The sequence below is a fragment of the Bos taurus genome, chromosome 4 (assembly GCF_002263795.3).
Source record: "Bos taurus isolate L1 Dominette 01449 registration number 42190680 breed Hereford chromosome 4, ARS-UCD2.0, whole genome shotgun sequence".
NCBI classification, from domain to species: Eukaryota; Metazoa; Chordata; class Mammalia; order Artiodactyla; family Bovidae; genus Bos; species Bos taurus.
Window position 1 is genome coordinate 42,735,850 of NC_037331.1, and position 27,500 is coordinate 42,763,349.

Sequence of the window (27,500 nt, forward strand, 5' to 3'; positions counted from 1 at the left end):
AGCCAAGTTCATAGCTCAGTAGCAGTCCCTGGCACCTAGCAAAATCAAATGTAGAACTCTGCAGGAAAACATACAGAACTTGGAAAAAATGTGTGATTTCTGAAGATTATTTTCCCTCCTTTAAATGAGTTAACACCACAGAAAGTTTCGACTGAGGAAGAAAAGCTCAATTTGTGCACACACCTTTTAAAGAAGATTTAGCTTTATGTGCATCTTTCTTTGTTAAGAAATTGCATTGTTTTTTGAAACACCTGTCTTAAAAATCATATGAAGTTGACCATACTTCTTGTTTCTATGGGGAGAAACCATTTAAGTTGCTTGACTGATTGAACTCTACAGTTTATCTAGTGTTCTATGTAGTACACTGCTAAGTCGATTCAGTCGTGTCTGACTCTGTGCGACCCCATAGACGGCAGCCCACCAGGCCCCGCCGTCTCTGGGAATCTCCAGGCAAGAACACTGGAGTGGGTTGCCATTTACTCCTCCAACGCATGAAAGTGAAAAGTGAAAATGAAGTCGCTCAGTCCTGTCTGACTCTTGGCGACGCCATGGACTGCAGCCTACCAGGCTCCTCCGTCCATGGGATTTTCCAGGCAAGAGTACTGGAGTGGGGTTGCCATTGCCTTCTCCACTATGTAGTATAACTCACATATAAAAATATATAACATTTACTGAGCACCTACTATGTTCCAGTAGTTTACTGTTCTACACAATATATATACATGTCTTATCTAATCCTTATGTAATGTAATGTTACTCCACTTAAGGAAATTGAGGCAGGCACAGAGTGAGTTAAATGACTTGCCCAACAGCACACCGAGAAGTACAGATTCAAACACAATCTGAAGGACAGATTCAAAACCCAATTGCTAAGACACCAGACTTAGCAATTATATTCTACTGCTCCTTGTGGAGTGTTTATTGCTATCTGAGAACAGTTAAACAAAAAGAAAAAAAATAATCTCAAATTATTCCTATTCTCTTTCCTTATAAGCTACAAACATGTTCCTCAACCATTTTTTCCCATTAAATGTCCTTTAACTATGCTTATTTCCCCAAAATAACATAAAGACAGAAGAAAGAAGTTATTAGATTTATTAAAATTTGTCACAGAGCCATTAAAAATATAAATCATAGAGCTCTCTCACAGGATATAGCAAGTTTTGAAAATTCACACTTTATGACTATTCAAAGAAATAAAATCAACAATTTCCTATCTGGCTTTGAAATATTATGTTCCCTTATTTCAAAGGAAGGCAATTACAGAAAGCTTAACATTAACTATATGCACAGACCATGTCAAATGAAAATATGGATAAGGTATAAAATAGGCAATCTTCTTGAAATGTTTTATCTTGGTTTCTGATTATCCTTTAATAAAACTCAGTAGGGACATTCAAAGCCATGGTATTCTGATTTATTGTTAGCCTTGCATCCTAAAGGCAATGTGTTAGATACTGCTAGAGCAATAAACATGTAAGTAAATGGAATGACTACTATACATATGTAATATCAAAACCTTTGACTGGACCAGAACTGTAGAATTTATGTGAACTGTACTGAGTGCAAAAATGCATTCATTTAACTCTCTTCCCATTAAATGTTTTTTAGTCCCTATACTGTGTACAGATCTTTGAGCTCTTCTGAATATCTTATGGGAAGAAGGAAATTGCTTGCTGAATCCAAAGAAATTATATTTAATTCTTCACAGAAATAAAATTATACACAAATCTTGTTTTTTATAGGTCATTGCTTTTAAGACTGTATATTATCAACACTTATGCTATCTCAAAGTTTCCACAGAATTTCTAGGACATACAACAGTCCTAGTCAAAGGGAAATTTTTTAAAATTATTGTCATTCTCTAAAAATAGATATTCATTCTTTATTGAAATGATTTTTGTTTCTATTGTTAGGGCAAAAATAACCCCCTCCTCTGGTTTGCAAGGCATCTAATGGACCTAGAAACTCAAAATGAAATGCTCAAAACTGCCAGTGTTTGATAAAGTCTGTTCACTTGAGCAGCAAGCGTCTTGGGGGAAATTCATTAACATATCCAAAAAATTAATGTTTGGATTTAACAATAAAACCATGCTAAGAAATGTGTCATGGAGGTTTAAAAGGCCAGTTCTATATGACCACTTCCTAATCAAAAAATACTTTCAAACCACTATGAAAGAAAAACATGCATGGGGTTATTTGCCTCTTTCTCCTTAGTCAGAATTTAAATAGTCTAAGGTTTCTCAAGTCATAGATTTGACACATATGAGATCTGTGTTAAGGCATATTTGCACACATATAATTTTAAGCTAAACTTCATGAGAGGGGAAGAATGTTAGCAAGAATGGCTACACATACACCTTGGTAAAATCTGTTCTTTCCCATCCCTAATTACTAAAAGTTTATTATGGTGATATATCCAGACAATGAAATATTATTTAGTGCTGAAAATAAATGAACTATAAAACTATTAAAAGATATCAAGCAAACTTAAATGTGTTTTACTAAATAAAAGAAGCCAATCTGAAACATTTATGTGTCCGACTGATTGCGACCCCATGGACTGTATGTAGCCTACCATGCTCCTCTGTCCATGGGATTTTCCAGGCAAGAGTACTGGAGTGGGTTGCCATTTCCTTCTCCAGAGGATCTTCCCGACCCAGGGATCAAACCCAGGTCTGCGGCATTGTAGGCAGATGCTTTACCGTCTGAGCCACCAGGAAGTCCTATACACTATATAATATTCTGGAAAAGGTTAAACTATGGAGACAGTGAAAACATCAATGGTTTCCAAGAGTTAGAGGGGCGAGATGGATGAAAGCCAAGCACAGAGGATTTTTAGAGCCGTCAAACCACCCTGTATATTTCAGTGGTGGCTATGTATCATTACACAGTTGTTAAGACCCATAAAATATACATGGAGAAGGCAATGGCACCCCACTCCAGTACTCTTGCCTGGAAAATCCCATGGGCGGAGGAGCCTGGTAGGCTGCAGTCCATGGGGTCGCTAAGAGTTGGACACGACTAAGGGATTTCACTTTCATTTTTCACTTTCATGCATTGGAGAAGGAAATGGCAACCCACTCCAGTGTTCTTGCCTGGAGAATATTGGTTCAGTGGATTGTGAGGTAAACGTGTCTATATACTGTTTAATGAATTGAATTGTGTCCCCCCACCATCCCCCACCTTTGCCAACATTCATATGTTGAAATCCAAACCACCAAAATCTCAGAAAATGAACTTATTTCCTATTTGGAAATAGGATGAGGCTACCTTAACTAAGTAGTAGTAGTAATCAGTTCTACTAATAAAATAGTAGATCAGTAGGGTGGGTCCCTGACTGAGGATGACTAGTGTCCTTCAAAAAGGGAAATTAGACAAGTATCCAGGTAGCGTACCATATGAAGATTGGAGTTAATGTTGCTATAAACCAGGAGATAATCAGAAGCCAGCAGAGAAGCCTGGAATAGACCCTCCTGTAGCACCTTCAGAGGGAGCATAGCCCTGCTGGTGAACACTTGTTCTAGGGTTTCTGTAAAAATAAATTTGTATTAAGTCATACAGTTTTGTTCTATGTTGTTATCACAGGACTAGGAAACTAATACAGTTTGAACCACAGTCTCCTTAACTGCCCACTGCCTAGCCTAGTTCTTAGCAGTTAGCAAGGTCTCAACAGATGCTTAATTAATGAATTAATGCAATTTTCCTGGTACACAAGGTAGGAAATAGGATGTCGGTTTCTTTGCTGACTGTTAAATAACGGAGATTCTCCGACAGCTGCCGCGGGTACTCTTGTTTCCATGTGTCCTATCACCTCCCTAATATTGTGTGCAGCTCTTTTGTGCCATTGAATATCCCTCCCTAAATCTCTGTGGTAGTACCCTGTTGAGTATCCCTCAGTAAATCACTGTGATAGTACCTATATCATTATCCATTGTGAGGAAACATGTCCTTTCCACCCCTCATGTTGTCTTGCATATCAGAGGGTACTTAATTTGCATTCCACCAGTTGCTTGACTTACCCCGCCCAAAAGAGGTAGAGTGACTTCTCTGAGTGCTACATCTTTGAAGGATAATTCTGGGCCTGCTTTGCCCAATTCCTCTTTTTTTTTTTTTTTAAATCCCTCTGAATATTCTGCATGGCTCTTCTAGAAACAGGTTCTATGTCTGTGTGGGAAACCTGCCCTAATTCAGTACTGTCTTGGGCATACTGGCTTGATTCTACATTTCACCAGAAGCCCTTGACTCTCACCATAAACTGTATCCCTAAATTAGCCTTTATGAGCAGTAAATGTTGGAAATGTTGTGATTCTCCTTTTGCTTTATTCATTTTTTCTCTTATTTTGTTCAGATAAAGAAAGCAAGTGCTGCTTATTACTTGCCTCTCAAACCAATTCTTAATAACCTGATAAAAATAGCTTTTTTCTCTCCCCCATTAAACTCATTAAATATCTTGCACATTGTAGATATTAAATTCATGTTTGCTAATGTAACAATTGATTGATTAGATAAAAATAAAGGAATGAATGGATAAATGAGTTAAACTGGGAGAACTTGGCTCAGTGATCTCTCGTACATTAATAAATATAATTACTGACATCTCCATTTTTCAGAGTGAAAAGGGGGACCTCCTGGGAACTGAAGACCTTCTGGGATTAAGTGCAACTGTGACCTGAACCACCAGTGCTTTACTCTGTATGTGTGTTAGTTACTCAGTCGTGTGTGACTCTTTGCCACCCCACGAACTGTAGCCCTCCAGGCTTCTCTGTCCATGGAATTTGCCAGGCAAGAATAGTGGAGTGGATTGCCATTCCCTTCTTCAGAGGATCTTCCCAACACAGGAATCAGACTCTGGTCTCCTGCATTGCAGGAAGATTATTTACCATTTGAGCTACAGAGAAGTCCCCTTTCTCAGGAGATGTCTCACATTTCTCTGGAAAATATAGTTATCAAGATGAGAAAAAAAGAATAGTTGTTCATAGCTAATCTTTGACTTTATCTGTCAGGATATTCTGTATTTTCTTTTTATTTGCTCATTTAATTCATTCCAACTTGGCTTTCCCACCTACCACTTCTCTATAACTACTCCCATATCTGGTACCTAATATCACCAGTGACCTCTATATCATTAATTTCACTAGATTTTACATCCTTATCTTTCTGTTGGCCTGCTTAGAGGTTTTGGCCACAGATAAGTGTTTACTTCTCACTGTCCTTTGCTTGGCTTGTGTGGCATGAAGATCAACTGGTTTTTCTGTTACTTCCCTGGCTGTTCTCTCCTGATCATTCTCTCACTCACTGTTAAATGTTGGAGTTCCTCAGCCAGCTATCCGAGGTATTCTTGTTTCCACTTGCTGAACTGTCTCTCTGGCAATTTCATTCACCCCTGTGGTTTAAATTATAATACAATTTAGCCATGAAAGTGAAAATGAAAGTCGCTCAGGCATGTCCGACTGTTTGCAGCCCCATGGACTATACAGTCCATAGAATTCTCCAAGCCAGAATACTCAAGTGTGTAGCCTTTCCCTTCTCCAGGGGATCTTCCCAACCCAGGGATCAAACCCACGTCCCCTGCATTTCAGGCAGATTCTTTACCAGCTGAGCCACAAGGGAGGCCCACAGTCTAGCCATATGCTGTTGTCTTTTAAATTTGATGGATTCCCTAAGAACTCTCTGACTTGACATCTCCATTGCGAGTTTGACATGAACCTCCATCTCTTGTGCCTAAAATTATACCCACTAGTTTCCCCACTCCTGACAGAGTCTTGCTGCTCCTCTCATGGTGCTTAGCCCAGTGAATTGCTTTCCCCCTTTGGGTTTACCGTGACTTCTTATTTGCCCTTATCTGTCCATTTGTTTAATCATATCAAATTTATATTCTAATTTCATTTTTCAGTTCATAGAAGAGCCATGCCATTGACACTATCATCTCTTGTCTCAATCACAAAAAATAACTCCCCACTGGTCTGTGAATATCTACTGTTAATACTTTCAAACCCCCAGAATAGCTAGGAGGATCTAGAGAATGAAAATCTACTTTTGTCATCCCCTTGATTAAGACACATCAGTACCTTCTCATTACTCTCCGGGTACAGTTCCAAACTCTGAGCGTGCTTTCTAACGCTAATCCATTCCTTGCTTGTCTGTTTCTTTCTCCTTTACCTTCCTCTGAAAGAAGTCTCTTGACTCCATTTTCTAGTCTCAGATTTGTTAGCACACTGGAAAAGGGGCTTTCCTTGATTCTTTATGTAAGGTTAGATAAATGCATATACATGAGGTCTCATCTTTCCCTTTGGTAACATTCATCACACCTAAAATTGCTTAAAGACTACACATCTTGACATATTTCAAGTTCCATGAGAGCAGGGATCATGCCTTTCTTGTTTGCTTTTCTGTCCTTGGTGCCTGACGCCAACTGAGTGTTTAATAAATATTAAGTGAACATTGAATAAATGAATATGTTCAGATCATGACCTTGCATTTTCACTTTTCAAATGTATCATGACATTTGGAAATACCTGAGAACAGTATGCTTCTTATATTGATAATTACATGTTGTAATAAGGTATAACGAAGAACCTAAAGAGAAGAGTGCCTTCTCTTGCTGTTTCTTTCCTGAACAATTTACAAAGGTCAAATCTGTATGGAGAATCAGGTGGATGACTACATCACTAAGGAATATATTATTTTCATAAAATCCTCTTTTACGAAGAAGAAACATCAAAAACTTGTAAAATGTTCGTATCCTTTCTAATTCCTAAAGATACTTCGTATTGCTCTCTGAGATTGACACACACACAGAAAAAATTGATCCAAGCTGTTGATTAAGACGATAAGTACATTCTACTTTAGTTTACTCTTCTTATATTGCTTTTATTAATTTTAAAGTTATAAAAACAGTAGCCAACTAATGCAGAGGTATGTAAAAAAAATCTCCCACTTCCATCCAATTTTACTGCTTTGGGGTTACTCAAAGTTGAAAAATCTATTGTACATCTTTCCATCGTCTTATGATTATAAGCATAATTATACATGTATCTAACTTGGTGTTTGCTTATTTAAAAAAATAGAATTAATAGTGTACATGCATTATTCTTCAACTTAGATTATTCTTTAAACAATAATGATTGGCATATTTTCCAGGTTGTAGGTCTTTACACTACATAATTTTCCATGGTATTGATAACCACAATTTATTTAACAATTTTCTCATTGATAGGCGTCCAAATCATTTCCAGGTCTTTGCTGCTACAGACAAATATACGGATAGAGTAAGCATTATTTCCACCTTTATTTCTAGAAGATATTTCTCAAATGGGTTACTGAGGCAGACCATATATGTATTTGTATATTTTTTAATGTTAATAGTTATAAATTAGGTTCCCAAACAGTTGTGGAATTTCCTGTTTCCAAGAGGGCTGCCTTATCATCAGATTGGCATTGTATGTCAGTAGTATCTCCTTCCAGTTTCTGGGTTAAGCCATTCCCACCACACCTTCTGCTGTGAAGAAGTCATATGATCCTCACTGCAGGTGGATTGGTTCTCTGTTCTCAGCTACTTTCCAAGTCTCCACCAGAACATACTTGGACTTCTTCATGATGCCCATGTCAAAAGGAAGTCTTCAGAGTAGTACTTGCCAAATGTATTCATCCACTTATTTCTGACACCCTGATGGAAATTTGGAACAAATCTGCAGGAAACAGTCCTCCCAAAGTGCCAAACTAAAGTATTCCACAGACCACCTCTGCTTTTGGCTCCCTTGATCTTTTCTGTGGTTTCCCTCTTTGTACACTACCACACCCCAGTCTGAAACCTAAATATAGTGGTGCTGAATCCCTGAATGAACTAAGGAAGATCTGAAATCTAAACATTTCCCCTTTGGACTTCTCTTTCAACTGCCTTCTTAACTTGCAGGAAATTTCTCTGAACCTGAGCTTTCCGAAGGTAAGATTTAAAACACATGCTAATAATGAATTTTCAATATAATATTTTCTTCTTTTTTAAGAATCTGTCTTTAACAAATACTATAAGTTTCCTGAAATATGATCATCCTTCTTTTAACTATATTATGCAGGGTTTATTTTTTCTAAATTAAAAAAAAAAAGTCTTCTCCTTATCTCTCCCTACTTGGAGATCTATACTCTGATTTAATCATCATGATATATCAGATGCTGTCTTCTGGTAGCATCTGAGAAATACTTGGGTTGGATACATGGGTGATATGCATTCAGAACCTCTGCATGTTTAAGAGTGACTTTCTTTTGTATAGATGAATAATATTTTGGTAAAGTTCTTGGCCTGCTATACTTTTATTCTCCTCAAGTTACTACAGATATTATCTTACTATCTTTGAGCTTTGAGTATTACAAGTGAAAGTTCTGATGATCTTCTATTCCTCTTTTTTGGGGTAAGTTTCTTCAGTATGGAAGCTGGTCAAGTTGCTTTTTAACATTGGAGTTTGGAAATCTCACCTAGATGTGTTTAGGTGAAATGTATGCTTCATTAATTTGGCCTCAGATACAGTGAACCATTTTAATTGGCAGACTCCTATGTCTCTTCATCTTAGGTAAATTTTAGTCTATTTTTATTGAATTTTTATTTTTTCTCCATGTGTTCCTGTTCATCATTCTGGATCTCATATCGTTTGCAAGTTGATATCCTTGGGTCTCAACATCTGATATCCTTGGGTCTTCCAAGCATTTTATTGTTTCTCTTAAAATGTACATTTCTTTTAGTTTTTGCTCTGTTGGATTAGTTTTCTATCGCAGCCGTAACAATTTACCACACATCTAGTGGCTTAAGATTGAAGGCAAAAGGAGAAGGGAGCAGCAGAGGATGAGATGGTTAGATAGCATCACCAACTCAATGGACATGATTTCGAGCAAACTCTGGGAGGTGGTGGAAGACAGGGAAGACAGTCCATGGGGTCGCAAAGAATCGACATGACTTGGTGACTGAACAACAACAGTGGCCTAAAGCAGTGCGTATTTTTTTATCATACTGCTCTGTAGGTTAGAAGTCTGAAATGGGTCTCACGGGGCTAAATCAAGATTTCTAAAAGACTGTGTTATTTTCTAGAGACTCTAGAAGAAAATCCATGATTTTGCTTGCCAGCTTCTAAAGGTCACCCACACTTCTTGCTGGTGTTGGATCCCCTTCTGTCTTCAAATCAGCAGCAATGCATTTCTTTGGCCAACGCTTCTCTTCAATAGTCATATCTCCCTCTTATAGTCCTCTTCTGCTTTCTTTGTGTACTTGTAAAGACCCTGTCATTACAGCAAGCCCACCTGAATAATTGAAGATGATCTCCCAATCTCAAGGCCCTTAATTTAATTGATCCTGCAAATCTTCTTTTGCCATATAAGGTAACAATCACATGTTCCAGGCCGTAGGGTACAGGCATCCCTAGGGATTCATTGCTCTGTCTACCACACCTATATAATGACATGGTCCTCCAATTTAGTCATCAGGTTTAATTAGTTGAAGAATAGACTAGAATGGTGAATGAAAGAGGAACTCAGATAGGCCTGCTGATAATTTTCAGAGGTGGTTACAATTATGCTTTTTCTGTTAGCTTTCAGAGAGCTCATTCCCCAGTGAGCATAGTCCATACTCACTCAGAAGTTACAGTGGCTGGAGTGACTAACCATGTACCCTTGTTCTCTTGTAGAATCCAGTGAACCTGAAGACAAGAGTGCAGGTGCCTCAGGGGAGACACCCTCCCAGCCTTATCCTGCACCAGTGTACAGTCAGCCCGAGGAGGTGAAGGAGCAGATGGATGACGCGAAACCAACTAAACCTGAGGAGAATGAGGACTCAGACCCATTGCCTGACAACTGGGAAATGGCTTATACAGAGAAGGGTGAAGTCTACTTCATTGAGTGAGTCTCACACATTTCTCTGAACATTTCACAAAGATCATAGCAGTATATATATGATGTAACAGATGGAGAGGTGGGTCAGAGTAATTTGAATTTTATTGATCATAATATTACCTTCTTTGTGAGAGAATAATGGGATGGCACCTTGATACAGCTAAAGATTCTAGATTACAGCTATAAACCAAATAATGAATTAAATAGTGCCACTGTAAAATTTGTTGCAGTCATGACTGAGGAGGCAAATATCCATGTGATGTTACTTTTGAATTGGAAATAGGGAGGAAATGCTTACTCTACCCTTCCAAGACATCTGTGTAGCTCAAATGAGATAATCCCCATCTTTTAAATGAAATTGCTAGAAACCTCCACCATCATGTCCAATGGTTTGATCGAATGCCAACTATTGAGAGCCAAATACTTGCTAATCACAAATGACAATATTTTAAGCATTTGACCCTAAGGTCAGCTGTCAATAAAATCATGTGTTTGGTATAGTTTGCCATATTTATTTTTATTATATCCCATTCTATTTATTGCTTACCTTTTTATGATTTACCAAGGAAAATGAAGGGCTAATTCTGAACTAACTAGTGATGCATACTCGGTCTAATCTTTCCTTTCACTGGGGATGTTGTTTCCCCAAACTCAGTTTTTATATATTTTATTAACAGCATGGTCTAGCTTTCCTTTTCTTTTTCTTTTTGGAGTAGAACAACTTTTTTAACCCCCTGAGTTGAGGATCATGGCTAAATATTAAATTGTTGATGTGCATGAGACAATCAAAATGTCCATTAGAAAGGTAAAAAACTAAATATATAGTAAATGAACAACAATCCTTATTCCCGCAAAGCTGTAGAAGACTCAGAGGGAAACATTAACAGAATCTGAAGTTTTCAGTTCAGATAGTAGATAAAAATATGTGAACTCTTGATTACTCAAGAAAAATATTAAAACTAGATTTTCTTTCCAAACCTGGAGTGATTTGTGACTTAGATCTCCATAGGCAGAACTCAGTTGTGAAATTGAAATGTTACCACATGCCAATATTTAATTTTCACTTGAAAACTTTATAACATGTGGCCAAGGGAATACATAATCAGGTAATTACTTGGTGCTCTGCTTGACTCCACCATGGATGAGAAATGCATAAAATACATTGCTACCATTCACCTTTTGACAAATCTTATAAGTTACAAAAAAAGAATAAAACTCTCTTGCATATTTCTTATGGCTATAATCAATGACCCACAGGCATCCTTTTATCAATTAATTGGAAAAGAGAAGGTCATACAGAATTTTTTAAATGTTTGAGTGTATTTATATCAAAAACATAATTTTGTTATCAATAAGCTTAGCATAGCACCATTTCAGGCCAGAAATCAAAGTATAAACCTAGATATGAGGTCTCACATTGGTGTTCAGAACAGTTGTTTAGAACAGGGGGACTGACTACCCACACGTTTTTATTGCATAATATAGGCAGAGTAAGACTATGTGGAAATAATAAAAGAAAAACAGCATTGCAAGTTGATGAAAGAACTGTTTCCTTACCGTGCTTTCAATAATGCAATTATAAAAACCTCCTTTTTTTGTGATTATAAAATAAACTTTCCCCTTTTAACTGCGTCAGATTTGGGGATCGTGGAGAAAAGAGATTCCATAAGACAGAAGCTGTATTTGTGGTTTATAGGAAATGATGAGGCTCTATCAAGATGTGGGAGAAAGGACCAAAATGATTGTTAATATGCTAGTCAGTCATCCAGTATCAGAATCAAAAGACTCATTAGAGTTTGTCCCTGGTCTTAAATTTATTGTCACACTGGGGAAGAAAGAATAAGAGGGATAGTTAAAACAATTAGTCAACCACTCATTTCTGAATTTTGTGATACAATTTCAGTGAAGATACACTTAACGTAGACTTAAGTAATAAAAGAAAGCATTATAGGAAAGGTAAATTAATGTAGACTTGAAAAGTTGGTACTAGGTAAATAGTACATTCCAGGTATAAGAATCACCATTACAAAAACCAGATACTTTATGTGTTAGGAGTAGGGAGAAGATGCCCAGACCTACTATAGAGATGTGAAAACCGTGTGAAATGATGGCTCCATTCTCATTTTGCTTGATCATTAGTGCTTTTGAAAAACAAGCAGAGCTTTTTGTTTGTTTATCTTCTTCCCCTACTGCAGGGAAGGATGAATGAATAGTAATAGGAGCAGAGATGGGGTGAGCTGAAAAATTAAAACAAAAAAGAGGAGACAATTTCATTTGCAACATGAATGTTAATGCTAAGGGAGATTCATCCAGAGGTCAAGGAGAGGGAAGAAGCCTGGAGTAAAGGCTGAAGTGAGAAGAGTGTGATGGGAAAGTGATTAAAATTGGAGGCAGGGGCAGATGCCTGCTTAAATAGGTCATTCACAGAATGGAGGTATCCCCTGGCCCACCCTTCATCCTGGACCAGCTTGAAATCTGCCTTTTCTTCCTTCAAAAACCTTAGTTTGACTCATAAGACTCAGTGATATAAGCTCCGGTATCGCAGAGCAGGGAGGGGTCAGGCAGTGTCTTTTTCATCTGGTACCTCATTTTCACACCGTGGCAATCTGTGCTGCCTGTTCCTTTCTCTGTGGCCTACATTTAGCTCTGCTGTACTTCCTTCTCAGTAACTTCCTCCAGACCACTTTCACTCTATCCTCTGGAATGCTCCTTCCTAACTACATTTGACAAACTCAGCACTTCAACCCACAGGTTATCTCTGCTGATGATACTGCAGAGAATCCTTACCTGGATGTAGTCCGTGCTGTAAAAGCCCTGTGGAAACAGGCTGGTAGGGCAGGAGAAGCAACAGCACAGGGACCGTGATGGGCCATTAGGACTTGCTTAGGGACTGAGCCATGATGTGTCCCAGAGTTTCTCGCCAAGAAACTTATAATACTATTTGTAATGTAAAAGTTTGCAGTTCTGAAGCAAAGTCAGAGTAAAGAAAGAAAAAGAAAAGTAGAGTAATTTAAGAGAAAGGTAAAACAGAAGGAAATGTAGAAGAGGTGGAAAATTAGACAGATTACAGCTCTCTCAGAAGAGAGATGACACCACTGGAAACACTTCTGGTAAAAATATTGTGAGAGCTGCTTAGAGTAATGGGAGTCCCTGGTAGATTAACATGTACTCATTGTTTTTGTTGTTCAGTCACTAAGTTGTGTCCAACCCTTTGTGACACCATGGACTGCAGCACACCAGACTTCCTTGTCCTTCACTATGACTCATGCCCATTGAGTTAGTGATGCCATTGCACTTTACTGAACTTTGTCTCCAATGAAACAAATACTGTAATCAAACATAAGTAAGTGAAACAGAGGAAAAGGACCCTATGGTTCTGTGTATAAAATTTAAATATATTTCTATATTCATTTTTGAGTTGTTGTTTGGTCACTGCAGATCTCATTGACTGCAGCATGCTAGGCTTCCCTATCTTTCTTTCTTCCCAGTCTTTCACCATCTCCAGGTTCAGTTCAGTTCAGTCGCTCAGTCGTGTCTGACTCTTTGCAACCCCATGGACAGCAGCAAGCCAGGCTTCCCTGTCCATCACCAACTCCCAGAGCTTACTCAAACTCATGTCCATCCAGTCGGTGATGCCATCCAACCATCTCATCCATCTTCTGTCATCCACTTCGCCTCCCGCCTTCAATCTTTCCGAGCATCAGGGTCTTTTCCAATGCGTCACTTCTTCACATCAGGTGGCCAAAGTACTGGAGTTTCAGCTTCAGCATCAGTCCTTCCAATGAATACTCAGGACTCATTTCCTTTAGGTGGACTGATTGGATCTCCTTGCAGTCTAAGGGACTCTCAAGATTCTTCTCCAACACCACAGTTCAAAAGCATCAAATCTTCAGTACTCAGCTTTCTTTATAGTCCAACTCTCACATCCACACATGACCACTGGAAAAACCATAGCCTTGACTAGAAGGACTTTTGTTGACAAAGTAATGTCTCTGCTTTTTAATATGCTGTCTAGGTTGGTCATAACTTTCCTTCTAAGGAATAAGTGTCTTTTAATTTTGTGGCTGCAATCACCATCTGCAGTGACTTCGGAGCCCCCAAAAATAAAGTCAGCCACTGTTTCCTCATCTGTTTGCCATGAAGTGATGGGACTGGATGCCATGATCTTAGTTTTCTGAATGTTGAGCTTTAAGCCAACTTTTTCACTCTCCTCTTTCACTTTCATCAAGAGGCTCTTTACTTCTTCACTTTCTGCCATAAGGGTGGTATCATCTGCATGTCGGAGGTTATTGATATTTCTCCTGGCAATCTTGATTCTAGCTTCTGCTTCATCCAGCCCAGCATTTCGTATGATGTACTCTTCTGCTGCTGCTGCTGCTGCTGCTGCTAAGTCGTTTCAGTCGTGTCCAACTCTGTGAGACCCCATAAACGGCAGCCCACCAGGATCCCCCATCCCTGGGATTCTCTGGGCAAGAACAGTGGAGTGCGTTGCCATTTCCTTCTCCAATGCATGAAAGTGAAAAGTGAAAGTGAGGTTGCCCAGTCGTGTCTGACTCTTAACAACCCCATGGACTGCAGCCTACCAGGCTCTTCTGTCCATGGGATTTTCCAGGCAAGAGTACCAGAGTAGGGTGCCATTGTCTTCTCCAGATGTACTCTGCATATAAGTTAAATAATCAGGGTGACAATATACATCCTTGATGTATTCCTTTCTTGATTTGGAACCAGTTTGTTGTTTCATGTCCAGTTCCAACTTTGCTTCCTGACCTGCATACAGACTTTTCAAGAGACAGGTCAGGTGGTCTGGTATACCCATCTCTTTAAGAACTTTCCACAGTTTGTTGTGATCCACACAGTCAAAGGCTTTGGCGGAGTCAATAAAGCAGAAATAGATGTTTTTCTGGAACTCTCTTGCTTTTTCAATGATCCAACAGATGTTGTCAATTTGATCTGTGATTCCTCTGCCTCTTCTAAATCTAGCTTGAACATCTGAAAGCTCATGGTTCACATACTGTTGAAGCTTGGCTTGTAGAATTTTGAGCTTTACTTTGCTAGCATGTAAGTTTGCTCAAATTCATGTCCATTGAATTGGTGATGCCATCCAACCATCTCATCCTCTGTTGTCCCCTCCTCCTTCCTTCAGTCTTTCCCAGCATCAGAGTATTTTCCAATGAATTGGCTCTTTGCATCAAGTGGCCAAAGTATTGGGACTTCAGTTTCATCATTGGTCCTTCCAATGAATATTCAAGGTTGATTTCCTTCAGGATTGACTGGTTGGACCTCCTTGTTGTCCAGGGGACTCTCAAGAATCTTCTCTAACACCACAGTTTAAAAGCATTAATTCTTTGGCCCTCAGCCTTCTTTATGGTCCTAAAGCTATTTAATGCTATTTATGGTCCTGAAGCTAGTGGAGGTGATGGGATTCCAGTGGAGCTGTTAAAATCCTTAAAAATGATGCTGTTAAAGTGCTGCACTCAATATGTCAACAGATTTGGAAAACTTAGTAGTGGCCACAAGACTGGAAAAGGTCAGTTTCATTTCTGAGTAGAACAGAATTCTACCTATGCTTAAATGAAGTGTTCATTTAAGTATGTATTAAAATATTGTTGTTGTTCTGTCACCCAGTCATTTCCAACTCCTTGCAACCCCTTGTGCTGTAGCACACCAGGCCTCTCTGTCCTTCACCATCTCCTGAAGTTTGTCCAAGTTCATGTCCATTGCATCAGTGATGCCATCCAGCCATCTCATCCTCTGATGCCCTCTTCTCCTTCTGCCCTCAATCTTTCCCAGCATCAGGGACTTTTTCAATGAGTCAGCTATTCTCATCAGATGACCAAAATACTGGAGTTTGAGCTTCAGCTTCAGTCCTTCCAGTGGATATTCAGGGTTGATTTCTCTTAAGATTGACTGGTTTGATCTCCTTGCTGTCCAAGGGAGTCTCTGGAGTCTTCTCCAGTACCACAGTTCAAAGGCATCAGTTCTTTGATAGTCTGCATTCTTTATGGTCCAGCTCTCACTGTCAGTTGGTAAAGAATCCTCCTACAGTGCAGAAGACTCTGGTTTGTTTCCTGGGTCAGAAAGATCTGCTGGAGAAGGGATAGGCTACCCATTCCAGTATTCTTGGCCTTCGCCTGTGGCTCATCTGGTAAAGAATCCTGCAATGCAGGAGACCTAAGTTTGATCTCTATGTTGGGAAGATCCCCTGAAGAAGGGAATGGCTACCCACTCCTCTATCCTGGCTGGAGAATTCCATGGACTGTGTAGTCCATGGGGTCGCAAAGAGTTGTACACGATTGAATGACTTTCACTTTCTTACAACTATACGTGACCACTGGGAAGACCATAGCCTTTATTATACTGATGTTCATCAGCAAAGTAATGTCTCCGCTTTTCAACACACTGTCTAGGTGTGTCATAGCTTTCCTGCCAAGAAGCAAACATTTTCTGATTTCATGGCTGCAGCCACCATCCATGTGGTTTTAGAGCCCAAGAAGAAGAAATCTGTCACTACTTCCACTTTTCCCGCCTCTATTTGTTAGGAAGTAATGGGACAGGATGCCTCGATCTTAGTTTTTTCAGTATTTAGTTTTAAGCCAGCTATTTCACTCTCCTCCTTCACCCTCATCAAGACATTCTTTAGTTCCCCTCTTGTTCTTTAGTTCCCCTTTAGTTCCTTATTATATATGTATTTATATATTTATATATATATATATATATATTTATAAATATATATATATAAAACCTTTGAGTTAAGGTAAGAGTAATTTAATTTTTGTCATCTATGCAATGTTTTAAAATAATTATTTATTTACTCAGTATTGACAAGTAGTTTATATGTCTCGGTCTTTATAAGTGCTGCAGATAAAAGATGAGGGAAATTTTTATCATTGTTCTCAATATTGAACAAATGGGACAATTATTTCCCACAGTCTTCAAGACTCCATCTTTTGTTGAATAATTAAAGCAGATTCCTTTTATCACTTACAGTGACATTTAATGGGAAAAGGTGAGTATCTGAACAAGTATTTTTAAACAACAGAATTTTAAATTGCAGAGAATGTACTCTTCCAAGCATGGCTTTAAAGCATTTCTGTCTTGTGCTCATTCACTCAGTCGTGTTTGACTGCAGCCCCATGGACTATAGCCCACCAGGCTCGTCTGACCATGGAAATTTCCAGGCAAGAATACTCAAGTGGGTTGCCATTTCCTCCTCCAGTGGATCTTCCTGACCCAGGGATAGAACCCACATCTCCTGCGTTAACAGGCAGATTGTTTACCACTGAGCAACAAAATCCCTATAATGTCTTATGTTTAGCAATTTTTAAGACTTTCAAGTGTATACTATTGTTTAAAACCAATAGTCTCCTTAACTCATAATATCTTCTTCATTAATATTATCTTTTAAAATAGTATATTAATTGTACATTCAAATTAGTAATAATAATTACCACATATTTAGTGCCTACATTTTACAGTCTGTGTTCAGCTTACTTAGCAGTAAAACTAATATGTTAATCATTTACATTGTGTTTATTTATTTCTCATTTTGGGAACCTAAAACTTACAGAGGTAAGCACCTTGCCTTGGTCATATAACCAGGAAATGACAAAACTAGGATGCTTTGATTTCATTTATTCAACACATATTTATTGGGCACACCCTGTGTTCTAGGAACTATTTTATTAAACCCTGGGATTACAGTGGTCAACAAAACTGACAACATTCATACTTCCATATTTTCATGGGCAAAATGTCGCTACAGGGTCGTTGCTGTTAACTAATTTGCCATGGTGCCTTCTTTACATATATTATATGATAGTCACTCAGTCGTGTTCAACTCTTGACGACCCTTTGAAGCATTTCAGGTACTCCCATTTTATACATGAGATTCTGAGGCACCTTGGACAAATTAACATTCCCGAGGTCTTACAGCTTTGTGACCCTGCAAAGCCATTGACATTATCCCATGCTACTTCCAATATGTAAACAGGCACTGGCTAAAAAAAAAAAAGAAAAAAACAGACTTTTATATTACAAATAGTATTTGTTTTATAAGTTTCTCAGCCAGAATTTACTGTTCCAGAGGCTAAACATTCCATAAAGAATTGCTGCCACAGGGTTAATCTGGATTGACATGCTTTGGGAATCCCATTAAATTAGTTCTTTGTTTGGGAGTCAGTTTAGTTAGTGACATAAAAGAGACTGCTATTGCTTTGGCAAAAAACAAAACAGTAACAAGAACCTATTTGTTTACTAACATCTTCCCGAATAGCAGTGAACACTATGTCATCTTAAATAATAGATTTTTAAAAGCAAGCTTTTGAAACTGAAAATCATACCTATGGAACATGTCTTGGATATGCATGCTTTCCCAAATTCTAAATAAGACACGTGATCTATTTCATCCGTTGTTGCTATTTCTATATTTCCTTAAGTTTTAAGTAAATCACCAATTCCCATTTTCAACAAATTTAGTACTTTCATTTATTGAAAGAAAACGAAATATTTTAGAAATTTACTGGAAAGAAAAGTTGGTTTTTTGGTAAAGTCTAAATGTTTTCTCAGTCTAGACTTGGCATATACCAACATCTGGTCTTTGCTTACTCTCTGTTATTTGTTTTACAATAGCAGTAGATATATTGAATATTTTTTCTCTGTACAAGGTTCTAGTGCAGTCTCCAGACAGAAAATAAGCATCCAGACAAAATAGTTTGCAACAAACACTCATAATATCCAGGATAAATTTATAATAAAACCTCTTTTAAAAATGTATTCTAAATATATGAAAGACAATATGATGACAAACTCATAATTCATGTGCTTAACAAAATTTTAGGAATATTATTTAGGAAGCAGATAACCACTGTAAAGGTCATTGACAATTTTTATGTGGATTATCAATGTATAAATAGAAAAGATTAAGCAGTACAATGAAAGTCTTAAATAGAAAAGCTTCTACTGTTCATTATCAATTAGATGTGTCCAGTCATTGTCCAACAGTTCTTCCTTCTGAAATAATGATCAAGAGGGAAGACAAAATACTTCAGAAAGTGACATAATCAATCTGAGGACTTTACTATTATATGAAATGTAAATATCTATATTCCTTTAAAAACTACTGTTAATTTTTAAAAATACATAAAATACAGCCAGTAATCTCTGTGTTATTCCTGATTCTGAACATATGTGACAACTACTAGAATTTTAACATTCACATGCATCTTAAATGCTCAGAGGACTCTAAAATATTTATCTGGGCCTTGTTTACCTTGTTACTATGTTTCATGCTGTCAAATATTATTGAGTTCAATCTCTTTTTATTCTCCCAGGGTAGTATTTCCCAAGATGAAAATGCAGTTTATCTAATAAAAACTAAGATTCAGAATTGGCTTTTCTGGAGAACTTTCAAAATTCAATGTGTTTATCATTGTTTTAAGTCTGTTACTATTTTTTAAAGAAAACAGAGCAAAGGAAAGGCATATATTTGATAATAAAAGTTTCTTATCCACTAACCAAATTTCAGTTGATGAAATGCCATCTAGTATTTGTGCAGTAGTGAAAATATTATTTTGATTTCAGTGTCAGTACAAAGGTAGGAAGAAAAGAGTAAAAGAAAACAGAAGGAAGAGAAAAATGAAAAGAGGAGTTGTCTTAAAATTGGATTTGAATTGGGTCAACATAGAGCCTTTTATATACCTAGGAAACCATTAACAGGTTTGAGCCCAACTGGAAAAACATAGAGTAAATGAAAAAAAAAAAGAATAGAGGATAGAGTGGGCATGACCTGTATGAAAATTTTGTTTTACTCCTAATAAATACTCTGCTCATTTGAAAGCTTATTTATTAACCTAATTCTTTATAACCTCTATGACTCAATATTCACCTGTAGATTATATATATCACCATTGTAAGACTATTCTGGAAAAAATATTCAATTTGATTTTAAATGATTTGAATAGAGAATTCAAGTTTATAAGGAGAAAATATTCTTAATGATAATATCTCTATGCATGTACAATTTAATATAATACCAAGTACAAGTCATTCAACACAAAGGAATTTAATCAGTGATTACTATTCTCACAAAGGAGATAAAAGTCTCAGTTTGTAAACCATTGGCTATGAAACTGGGAAAAAGATCTTTAACTGTTATCCAAGAGAGTGAAATAAAGCATCTCTGTATAAAAAGAAAAGTTTTAGATTTATTATGTCTCTGGTTTCAGATCATTAAAGAAAAAAAAAACTTGGCGTTGGGAGTCAGATATGTCTGTATAATGCCAGCTCTTCTACTCTCATGCACTAGGCGTGTATCCTTAGGCAAGTCACTCATCTTCTCTCAGCCTTCATTTTTCTGTAAAATGGAGTTAAAAATACTAGCCGCAAAGACTCTTTTGCATTAAATGAAGTGATGCTATGGAAGTTCTAGCACAGTCCCTGACAAAATAGGCAATCAGGAAATGTTACAAGATAATAAGAATATCTTTGCAGTGGTATGGCATAATGTCAGCAGCTTTTCCTGTTAAAGGGAAGCATTTTCTGTATGAGAAGACTGTTTCCTCGGCAGATAAGATGTTATTATTTATTGTGCTGCTTTTGTCAATTTGGAAAAGGTTAAACTAAAAAATTATCCAGAAATTTCAAATTCATTACAAGTCAGCCTATCACATGTCTTCAAGGCCATTCTGATGTGAATTTAAACTAGAAGTGCAGGGCTGAATGAAATTTCACTTCTGGTTTACCCCAGTCCTCCTGATGGTTTAACATCAAAGACTTTTGGATATACCATTTTTTAAGGTTTTCCTTAAGGTTTTAATATATGACAGTGATAGAACTTGAATAGCTACTGACTCCACTTGATCTCTTACTCTTCATAATCATCACATTAACTTTAGACATAGAAATACATGCAGGAAAGTGAAAAGTGAAAGTGAAGTCGCTCAGTCATGTCCAACTCTTCGCGACCCCATTGACTGCAGCCTACCAGGCTCCTCTGTCCATGGGATTTTCCAGGCAAGAGCACTGGAGTGGGGTGCCATTGCCTTCTCCATAGAAATATACAGAGTAGTATATTACTGTGATTCAAAGTTCCTGGAAAATATGTATTTCAGTCCTCAACTAGAAAAAGTTTCTTTGCAAAGGCAGCCTATATATGTGTATGTGTCTCTGTCGAAGAAACTAGTATTGAAATACAGGGTTATATAGAATTAGCATCTTACCTTCTTGTTATTCATGCTCCTCACAATTTGGGGAAAAGCAGAAATTTGGTGTTCTGCATCTGCATCTGCATCTTCATCTGCCTCTGCATCTTCAGTAATGAAAGTGACAGGAAATCACATTCTTAACTCTTGAGGAAGGATGGTGTGCAGATTGTGAAAAATCCCTCAGTGGTCCCCTTTTACACAATCTCCTGCCCAATGTCAAATCTTATTTTCAAGTGGAATTGTTGAGGTTTAAAAATTAAATAATTTAAGAAAGTGGAAAAGCCACCTAGTCTGTTGTCTCCCAAATGCATTAAAAATATCCCCTTTGTAAGGCATCTTAAAGAAGCGTGAAAACTACAAGGCTTGTGAGAGCCACTGATGGAAAATACCATGCTGTATATTCATGAGATGTTTGTGACAATTACTGGAGGTAACTACAACCCACTTTCTTTCAGAATCAGTTCAGAGGATCAGCTAAGAATGCTGTTAACTATAAGAGACTCAATCTGTCAAAATGTATTAAAGTGACACACGGTTAATGCTAGTTCAACCTGAAAAAATCATCCTGTAATGAAATGCTTTATATAAACTCAGGAAAAATAGGAAATTCATGAGTCTCTACTAAATTAGACAGCATTAGAGACCCATGTTGGAGCGGTATAGAAATAGTAATTTGACTGCCTGCAGTGGCTTAGTAATGTCGCCTTCATACTTATTTAAAGATGTGTGTCCTCTTGTGAATACATCTTAGAGACCTAGAAATGACTTTGCTCCAAAATAGGGGAAGAATTTGGAAGAAGCAGGTGTGGGTAAATAGAAGGGAAGTTTATTTTCCTTGCTTACCTCCCAAGTTTTTTGGTAGCACATAAAAACATAGACATCAACACATATCTACCAAGGGAATATTTCATGCAAAGATGGGCACAATAAAGGACAGAAATGGTAGGGACCTAACAGAAGCAGAAGATATTAAGAGGAGGTGGCAAGAATACACAGAAGAACTGTACAAAAAAGATCTTCACGACCCAGATAATCACGACGGTATGATCACTCACCTAGAGCCAGGCATCCTGGAATGTGAAGTCAAGTGGGCTTTAGGAAGCATCACTATGAACAAAGCTAGTGGAGGTGATGGAATTCCAGTTGAGCTATTTCAAATCCTGAAAGATGATGCTCTGAAAGTGCTGCACTCCATATGCCAACAAATTTGGAAAACTCAGCAGTGGCCACAGGACTGAAAAAGGTCAGTTTTCATTCCAATCCCAAAGAAAGGCAATGCCAAAGAATGCTCAAACTACCGCACAATTGCACTCATCTCACACACTAGTAAAGTAATGCTCAAAATTCTCCAAGCCAGGCTTCAGCAGTACAAGAACCATGAACTTCCATATGTTCAAGCTGGTTTTAGAAAAGGCAGATGAACCAGAGATCAAATTGCCAACATCTGCTGGATAATCAAAAAAGCAAGAGAGTTCCAGAAAAACATCTATTTCTGCTTTATTGACTATGCCAAAGCCTTTGATTGTGTGGATCACAATAAACTGTGGAAAATTCTTTAAGAGATGGAAATACCAGACCACCTGACCTGCCTCTTGAGAAATCTGTATGCAGGTCAGGAAACAACAGTTAGAACTGGACATGGAACAATGGACTGGTTCCAAATAGGAAAAGGAGTACATCAAGGATATATATTGTCACCTTGCTTATTTAACTTATGTGCAGAGTACATCATAAGAAACGCTGGGCTGGAAGAAGCACAAGCTGGAATCAAGATTGCTAGGAGAAATAGCAATAACCTGAGATATGCAGATGACACCACCCTTATGGCAGAAAGTGAAGAGGAACTAAAAAGCCTCTTGACAAAAGTGAAAGAGGAGAGTGAAAAAGTTGGCTTAAAACTCAACATTCAAAAAACGAAGATCATGGCATCTGGTCCCATCCCTTCATGGCAAATAGATGGGGAAACAGTGGAAACAATGGCTGACTTTATTTTTCTGGGCTCCAAAATCACTGCAGATAGTGACTGCAGCCATGAATTTAAAAGATGCTTACTCCTTGGAAGGAAAGTTATGACCAACTTAGATAGCATATTCAAAAGCAGAGACATTACTTTACCAACAAAGGTCCATCTAGTCAAGGCTATGGTTTTTCCAGTGGTCATGTATGGATGTGAGAGTTGGACTATAAAAAAAAGCTGAGTGCCAAAGAATTGATGCTTTTAAACTGTGGTATTGGAGAAGACTCTTGAGAATCCCTTGGACTGCAGGGAGATCCAACCAATCCATCCTAAAGGAGATCAGTCCTGGGTGTTCATTGGAAGGACTGATGTAGAAGCTGAAACTCCAATACTTTGGCCACCTGATGCAAAGAGCTAACTCATTGGAAAATACCCTGATGCTGGGAAAGATTGAGGGCAGGAGTAGAAGGGGACAACAGAGGATGAGATGGTTGGATGGCATGACCGACTCAATGGACATGGGTTTGGGTGGACTCTGGGAGTTGGTGATGGACAGGGAGGCCTGGTGTGCTGGGGTTCATGGGGTCGCAAAGAGTCAGGCACAACTGAGCAACTGAACTGAACAACACACACACACACACACACACACACACACACACACACACACACACACATATATATATATATACTTTGAACTGAGGCATATCTATAAAGTGCATCTTTACAGTGACTTTATTTTTCAAATGGGATCAATGAGCACTGAACCCAGTGCCACTCTCCTCACATTAGGATAGTCATAACCCCCATTCTGTCCATAGACATCAAGTCTTTAACTGAGAGGAAAAGACTAGATGATATTGATATGACTACAGATCAGGACCAGAATGAGATACTACTTTACAGAAGTCACATGTGGAGAAAATAAAAGCTAGCATACCCTCCCACCAGTTTATAATTTCACCAAATTCGTAGACTTTATCTCATCAGATTTATTAGAGTCCTGCTCAGAAAGATCAATTATTGAGGAGTTCCTAAGTATGAAGAAAATGATTGGAAAGTGTTTTCTCTTTACCCCACATGTAAGTCAGAAATAAAAGGGAATCTTTTTTAAGAGCAGAAAGTTCATGACCCAAGGATATTAATGTCTAGGTTCTCAGACCGGAGATGGCTCTGCACTTGGGCAAACATATGATCATCCAGAAAACACTGTTTGAACAGTGCTTTAACACTCTGGAATCATTTGCTCATTGCCCTCCTTAACCCATTCTCTCCTCCTTCCTGCCTTGAAATTCCCTTCATTAAGTAGGCATTTAATCTCTAGAAGTTTGCTATTAAATATGCTACCTGGGAAACTTTTCTGAACTGTGCTTTAAGTGCAGATTGATTCATCAGATTATTTAGCTAACACTGTAATATGATAAAATATATTTAAATCTCATTGAAGAAACAGACAATACGTGTGAATTGACATCATAATTGTAATTTTGACTTCCTTACATCTGTGTTCGAAGATCTTGTTATATGGGTTTAATTTATATTTCTAACCTATTTTCCACTTTTCCCTTTCATATTACATTCTAACTTTTTTCTATACAAACCTCACTTTTCTACATCTGTGACTTTGATCATTCTTTTTAGTCCTCACAGATGTCACTTCCTTGATATTTTGTCCATTGACAGATAAGATAACTTGAGACAGCTATTCACAGCAAATAGTTTAGCTCCACTGTATGCTTATGAGCTATTCATAACCATAATGTAGTTCATTCATAATGTAGTTTTCAAACACAGACTGTATAAGAATCACCTGGAGTGCTAGCCAAAGATGGAGATTTCACAGCTTCACCTCAAAGATTCTGATTTGGTAGTTCTATGAGGATCCAGAAGATGCATTAAATCCACCAGATGATTCCAGTGCAGGTCATTCCAGAACCTCTTTTAAAGACACTGTTCTAAAAACATCTCTCCTTTGTTTTTTAGATTTTTGCAAGACTTCCCAGAGATCATTTTTTTAAAAACAAAATTATCATTAAAAATTATTAATTCCCAGAAATTCCATTCAGAAATGCTAGAATACAAGCATTTTTACCCACTGGCTGGATTGAAAGTATTTAGATGGAAGATAGCTAAATGTGGGTTAATGAAATTGCTATTAATCACTTTTTGAGAAAATGTAGGAATCCCAAGAACATGCTATAATTTGTATCACTTTTGTACTCCCTCTGCCAACTCTGTAGTTAAAAGAGTAACAAAACAACTGTTTATGAAAAGGACAGATTTAAGATGAAAATAATTCTTTTGCAAAACTCAGGAAATAGTATCAGAGCCTTCAGCCTGTGCTCTTCCAACTGGAGAATCCTGTATTTGTAATAAATTCCTTTTGCTCTGGATGAGTTCTGCATTTTCAATGAGGTTAACTTGGCAACATTCTAGTTGATTTTAATAAAAATAGCTGCTTTGAGGACAGGGAGCTGAGGTTGCCAAATTTACAGCTGCCTTGCACAATTACTCTTACACCTCCTTCAGGGCTACTTAGAACCAGTAAGCAAATTAAGTGTATCGATTGCAATTTTGTTGGTCTAACCCTGTTTTTTTTTTTTTTTCCTCTTAAGGAATAAACGTGATTCCTTTCAGTATGTGTCTGTTCAGAGTGATCTCTTTTCTTTTCAGCCATAACACAAAGACAACATCATGGCTGGATCCACGACTTGCGAAAAAGGCTAAACCTCCAGAAGAGTGCAAAGAAAATGGTAAGTTATTTAAGTTTTTATGATGTTTTGCCGTTGCACTTCAATAATGTGTCTATTTCTTAAAAGAGAGTCTTGTCTAAAGAAACTGTATTCTGATTGAGACAATTTTAAAGCTGTAATATTTAGTGCTCAGATAGGAGAGAGAATTAACTCGGCATTTCAGCAGTGCCATGTGGTTTTCCTTTTTCTCTGTAAGGTGACTGTGCTGGATATCAGAGCTCTGTCATCTCTGTGGGTTCTGTTTGACTCCTGGCCTTACTTTCCACCACCTACTAGGGAGTTTTTGTTTGCAATATGTCTCTCTGAGTACTCTGATCTTTTCATTGGAATTGAATATGGTGTATAGAGAAAAGTACTATGAAACTATAAGTAATACTTTATTTTTGTGTTGTGAGGCATAACATTCTAATAGTTACTAAGGAATGAATCCATGATTTAAAGATATATGTAAATATTCTTTCTTTCAACCAAGCGTTTAAATACAATTAATTGCATGAATGTGCTGGGTTATCTTTAGTTTTTTACATTTCCCAATGTAATGGTATAACTTGCTTGAAAATCAACTGTTTTTATCTATGTGAAGGGTTTTTAACAATAATCCTGATGATTAAATGAATGAAAACCTTATTCTCATATAGTAAATTATATAGATGAAATCTGTTACTGATGATACTTATAAGTTTTGTACTATTGAGTTTAATGTTGAAAGAGTACTTACAATTTGTCTAAAATGATAAATATCATATACTCCTGAAGATTCATTATTTGAACACATTCATAGTTTTTATCTGATCAAATTATTAGAGCCTTGATCAGAGACAGCTCATCATTGAAGAGCTCTTAAAAGTGAGGAAAGTGATGAAGAATATTTACACTTTTTAAAAAGCTTTTATAAAGTCAACTTTTTACGGTCTGTAATTCTAAAAGTCCTTTAATTTTGACATAATTCTGTCTCAGATAATATCAAGATGCTATTGTTCATTCTTAAGTTATATGGTAAATATTCATAAGTTGGTTATACAACTGGGTTAAATTAGAAAATCAATATACAATTTACACATACGTATTTGAATGCATTAGTCTCTAATTTTTATCACTTTAATTTTATATTCATAGCTATATCTGTATGCCTTCTGTATACAAGTGTAGCTGTATGTATGTGAATTTTTTACAATTATATTGTGACATGAGATTTTGAGCACAATTAGGGTACATTTCATTGATACCCATAAGACATGTGTTGCAAAGTATCATTGGTTATAAATTAAAATGACCTGATCTGCTATATCTAGGAGTTACAATTTACTTATGCCACAGATGAATTCAGTGATTTTGCAGTTCTTTAACATGTTGAACTTCTCAGCTCTCTTGTTATTCTCTGAGTTGTTCTTTTTCATTATAAAAGGCGATTAAAGTCAAATCTTGAAATCCCGGGAGAGATGTGAGTTTAACATTTTGAATAACTATAACATTTCAATGTTATCAGTTTCTCCTATATCTATACTCGTCTGTCTTTTCAGGATGGTATATGCCTAAAATATACCAGTATCTCTGAATCCATTGGCCATTAAGAAATGGGTCCTAGAATAGAGTCTTATAGCTCATAATGGTTTTATAACTGGTTAATTACTGTTTTTCATTTTGTTCAAAATAAGTAGTCCACAGACTTTATTTCATATATTATTGGAGTATTTTACAATAGAAACTAATATCTAG

General features: G+C 37.3%; 1 protein-coding gene across 14 annotated transcripts in view; it reads left to right on the top strand.

Moving 5' to 3' along the window:
- MAGI2 (membrane associated guanylate kinase, WW and PDZ domain containing 2) overlaps nt 1-27,500 on the top strand; it is a 1,467,480-nt gene that overhangs the window by 940,387 nt on the left and 499,593 nt on the right. For all 14 annotated transcript variants that reach the window (XM_059886037.1, XM_059886041.1, XM_059886040.1 and 11 more), the window contains 2 exons: nt 9,672-9,882; nt 25,705-25,784. In XM_059886037.1, the coding sequence (XP_059742020.1) occupies nt 9,672-9,882; nt 25,705-25,784 (291 nt within the window). The remainder of the gene's footprint in view (nt 1-9,671; nt 9,883-25,704; nt 25,785-27,500) is intronic.